General features: G+C 18.0%; 3 protein-coding genes across 3 annotated transcripts; 1 reads left to right on the top strand and 2 right to left on the bottom strand.

The window, feature by feature from the left end:
• Positions 1-1391: 1391 nt before the first annotated feature.
• PRSY57_1030200 (28 kDa ookinete surface protein) lies at positions 1392-2048 on the top strand (the record flags this gene model as incomplete). Its single annotated transcript, XM_012907890.1, has 1 exon — positions 1392-2048. The coding sequence occupies one exon, from the start codon at positions 1392-1394 to the stop codon at positions 2046-2048; it is 657 nt and encodes a 218-aa protein (XP_012763344.1).
• A 461-nt stretch (positions 2049-2509) lies between these two features.
• On the bottom strand, positions 2510-3148 carry PRSY57_1030100 (calmodulin, putative; the record flags this gene model as incomplete). Its single annotated transcript, XM_012907889.1, has 1 exon — positions 2510-3148. One exon carries the CDS (start codon positions 3146-3148, stop codon positions 2510-2512), a length of 639 nt encoding a protein of 212 aa, XP_012763343.1.
• A 717-nt stretch (positions 3149-3865) lies between these two features.
• PRSY57_1030000 (RNA methyltransferase, putative) lies at positions 3866-4639 on the bottom strand (the record flags this gene model as incomplete). Its single annotated transcript, XM_012907888.2, has 1 exon — positions 3866-4639. The coding sequence occupies one exon, from the start codon at positions 4637-4639 to the stop codon at positions 3866-3868; it is 774 nt and encodes a 257-aa protein (XP_012763342.2).
• Between the last annotated feature and the right edge of the window lie 741 nt (positions 4640-5380).

The following is a 5380-nucleotide window of genomic DNA, read 5'->3' as shown; positions in this document are numbered from 1 at the left end:
TTTTTTTTTTTTTTTTTTTTTTTTTTTTTTTTTTTTTTTTGTTATTAATTGCTATAAAGTGGATAATTATTTATTATAATATAATGAATATATTTATACATCAAATTATATTTAAGTTTTCTCTGAACATTGAAAAATTATAATTTCTTATAAGACAAAAAATACCATGAACTCTAATAAAATGATATTCAATATTAGAATTTGATAAATTTAGAAAGATATCAACTGGGTACAAAATAAATGGCAAATAAAACTAAGGAAAAATTTGTCATGATAATATATATACACTATAACTATTTTTTTGTGAAAATAAGATTAATAAAATTATTATATATATATATATATATATATATACTTATGTTATTTAAAATAAAGATATAAAGAAATTATAAAAATATTATAATTTTTTTTTTTTTTTTTTTTTTTTTTTTAATTAGCTAGCTCATAATTTTTCCGCATCGCTAGTCGCTTTAGTTGTCTAATATATTTTTTTTTTTTTTCTTTCTAATATTAACCTCTTGTTTCTATTATTTTAGATATAATATTATTTTTTTTAGTTTTATTTCATATGATTACCTCTTTAAAATTCTTCCTATTTTGGGATATATTTATTTTACTTTGTCTTCAATTAAAGGAATAATATAGATGATTGCAATGTAAAACAATATTGACATATGTATTAATTGAACATATTTTGATGACTTGTTCATGCATTTGGACAGGATAGTTACAAAACTAATTATATAGTCATAAGAGATAAAAAAAAATAGAATATAAAAATTAATATGTATTAAATTTTACACATATGATTCTCTATATATATTATAACCTATATTTTTTTTTTTTTTTTTTTCTTAATAAGAAAATATACAATTATTATGTAAATACATTTTAATGAATTTATATACATATATATATATATATATATATATATATATATATATATATATATAGGTTATTTTTAAAATCCATAGTAATAAAAACCTTTTAATTAGTAAAAAGCTATATTTCATATTTATTAAGTTACCTTACTAAGACATGTTCTTTCCAATATTTATATGAACACATATTTATTTACATAGGGAAATATATATATATATATTCATTAAAAATAAAATTAAAATAAATAAATAACGATCTATACTTATATGTACAAAAGAACAAAATTTATAAGAATAAATAAATTATATATACTCACAAAATATTGTTATAAATCTTATTTATTTGTGTTTGTTTTTTTATGGTCAATTTGTCTTATATATACATGAATATTGTGCACAAAGTATATAAATTGTAATCTTTTTTTTTTTTTTTTTTTAATTTTATATATTTATAGATATGTACATTATTAATAATCACTTATTATTTTATATTTTTTAGTTTTTTATACAATGAATACATATTTTAAGGTACTTCTTTTTTTTTTTATTCAACTTTACATAACGTTGAATAAGGCTCGGGTTACTGAAAATACAATATGTAAATATGGTTATTTAATACAGATGAGTAATCATTATGAATGTAAGTGTATTGAAGGACATGTATTAATAAATGAGGACACGTGTGGAAAAAAAGTAGTCTGTGATAAAGTTGAAAATTCATTTAGAGCTTGTGACGAATACGCTTACTGTTTCGATTTAGGAAGTAAGAATAATGAAAAACAGATAAAATGTATGTGCAGAACAGAATATACTTTAACTAATGGAGTATGTGTTCCTAATGTTTGTCGAGATAAAGTATGTGGTAAAGGAAAATGTATAGTAGATCCTGCAAATTCTTTAACATATACATGCTCATGCAATATAGGTACGATACTTAACCAGAATAAATTATGTGATATACAAGGTGATACACCATGTTCATTAAAATGTGCAGAAAATGAAGTGTGTACATTAGAAGGAAATTATTATACATGTAAAGAAGATCCTTCATCTAATGGAGGAGAAAATAATGTGGACCAGTCTGATACATCATATAGTGTAATAAACGGAGTAACCCTAACACACGTTCTGATTGTATGCTCAATATTTATTAAATTGTTAATATAAAAATATATATATATATATATATATAGTCATGTGATTTGCATCTTATTTTTTTGAAATGTTCTTTTGTAATTATGTTTTGTTCGATGATTCAACAAATTATATATGACATATTATACATTATATATAAAAAAAAAAAAAAAAAAAAAAAAAAAAAAAATATATATTATATATATATACATATATATATATATATATATATATATATATATATATATGTGTGTGTGCTTCTTTTTCTTTTTTTATATATCGTTTAATTGTTTAAACCTAACCAATAAAACACATTTTATAAGTTGTGCAAAAAACATATTATTTTCTTAAAAAATCAAACATACATATATATATACATATATATATATATATATATGCAAATATTATAATGAGATAATTTATATTTAATATGGACAAGTGAAAAATATGAAAAGAGCATATTATAAATTTTTTTTTTTTTTCATTTTTTCATGTTAACATAAATTTTTTATCATTTTCGATAAAATAACATAATCTATTTTATCTATGTTTTTGAAATTTATTGAGTCCAAAAAGAATTTAAAGTCCTCATCTGTAATTTTTTCATCAGAATTCATAAGAATATATTTTAATTTCTTCATATCCATATAACCTTTATTTTCATTATCAAAGATTTGAAAATATTTGATTAATTCATGTAATGATATGGGTTGAGTATATATATTCATAAAAATTTTTAAAAATTCTTCAAAGTTAATATGTTTTTTATTTAATATTTTTTCATTTAAAGGATCCTTATTTTTAATTAAAGAATTTTGTGTTTTTTCTTCATTACTTTTTATATTACTAGATTTGGATATTAAATTTTTAATATCATATATTTTTTTTATACTATTAATAGATTTATTATTTTTTTCATCATTATCCTTTTGTTCTTTATGACATTCTTCTATATCGTCTTCAAAATGCTTATTTATTATTTCATCCAGATCTTTTTCGTTTATTGTTTGCCCCAGGACGCGTATGAGTATTTTAAATTCTTCTGGGCTAATTTTTTTATCATTATTGTTGTCAATTAAGTTGAAATTTTTTTCAAACAAATCAATTTTGTCTTCTGGGAAATTCACCTGCATTTTCGATTAATAAATAAACAACAAAAAAAATAAAATATATATATATATATATATATTTATGGTTATAACTTACCCATATATAATCTTTTTTAAAAAATATATATATATATGTATTATATATATATATATATATATACACTTAACAGGTACATTATTTCAGTTTGCACATTTAGATTTTTTTTTTTTTTTTCTTTCATTTATCTTAAAGGCATTCATCTCATATCAAATATTTAAAGAAGCATTAATGTGCATTAAGAAGTTATACTATTTTTTTCTTTTTATATGATACAATTAATAATATTACGTTGAAATAAATAAATAATTAATTATTACATACAAAAACATTGGAGGTATTTATAATACATATGTGTACATTCTTTTTATTTTTTTTAAATTTTCTTTGTTTGTGTAAAATATTTAAAAATTATAATAATCGTAGAAAAAAAAAGAAATTTTTTAATCGCATTTTAATTTGCTGGGATATCAAAAATGGACAAAAACAAATAATAAGTTAAAAACAAAAAAAAAAAAAAAAAAAAAAAAAAAAAAATATATATATATATATATATATATAATATATATATATTGCTAAATTTCAATTAATTATTGTATTGCATAAGAATATTTACATATATATCTACATATATATATATATATATATATATATATATATATATATATATATATACATATATATATAGTTAACATATTTATTTGTCATATGAAGTTTTCAAATGATATTATATGATTTTCTTTTTTTTTTTGAGATCTTAAGGATCTTTTAAAATGTATTTGTTTCAACATATCATCCGTAGGATTTAGATATTTCTGCAATTTACTCATTTTTGTTTGTACAATAAATTTTTTATTTTTTATTTCGGTTTGTTCATAATTTGCCCAGACAGCAAAATTTTGTAGAATAATAGCACAAGATACAGATACGTTTAATGAAGCAGTACCTTTTCCATATTGTGGAATGTAAATAATTTTGTCACATATTTTTAAAACATTGTCATGAATACCTGTTCCTTCATTTCCAAATAAAAAAGCTGTATCTTTATATTCATATGGATTTGTAGTAATCGATATAGCATTAACACTTATTTCACATGCATATAATAATATATGATTTTTTGTTAAATATTCCTTTAATTCATAAATATTATCAAAATATTCTATAGTTATATAATCATATGTACCCATATTACCAAAGAAATTTATTTCTTTCTTTCTTTTACCAACAATAAATATTTTATGAACATTAAAAGCAACACAACTTCGAACTATACTTCCCACATTTTTCTTCTTTCCTATGTTATATATAACTACATATGTTTTAATTTTTTCATATGAATCTTTTTTTAAATTATCATTTATACATGATATGTTACTCATATTATTGTCATTTATATCTACATTTGTAGATAAATTATCATCATTACAATTATTTTCTTCCTTCTCTTGTAAACTCTTTTTTTCTTCTGTTTTCATATTATTTAAAGTTATACACTTAATACATACATATATATATATATATATATAATATGTATTTTACTTTCTTTGTATCATCTTCCTATTTCTCTTTTTTTTATTTTAAAGAAATAATACATATAAATATAAATAAATAAATAAATAAATAAATTTATATATATATATATAGAATATATTTTTATTTTATTTTATTTTATTTTATTTTTTCTCATAATATATATCCTTTAGCCACATTTGCTATTATATAATGATTTTAAAGGTTATAAAAAAGAGAAAAATGCATTACTATAATACAAAATATGTGACAATATTATATAAAAAAGAATGATAAAATAATTTAACATATTTTACAATTATATATACATAGTGTAAAATATTTTTATAATTTTATATTTTTATAATATTTTTATAATTTCTTATATTTTACCTCTTAAGGCATGTTCGAATGAACTGTAGATTTTAAAATATACATACATAATTATATATATATTAATAACATTTTATACTACATATATATGACGATAAATTATAATAGAATAATAGTAGTAATAACAACATAATGTTACTATTATAAAAATTTATTATTGTATAAATCTTGCGGTTACTCTTTTTTTTTTTTTTTTTTTTTTTTTTTTTTTATGAACAATTTTTTATTTTTATTAGTTTTTTTTAAAAATTTTTTATAATAAGGGAAAAAAAGAAAAAAAAAAATACATATATATATTTTTTTATATAAATATA

This window comes from Plasmodium reichenowi, chromosome 10 (genome assembly GCF_001601855.1).
Source record: "Plasmodium reichenowi strain SY57 chromosome 10, whole genome shotgun sequence".
Taxonomy (NCBI): domain Eukaryota; phylum Apicomplexa; class Aconoidasida; order Haemosporida; family Plasmodiidae; genus Plasmodium; species Plasmodium reichenowi.
The sequence above is the reverse complement of the archived record's forward strand: the minus strand, read 5'-3'. Positions and strand labels throughout refer to the sequence as shown.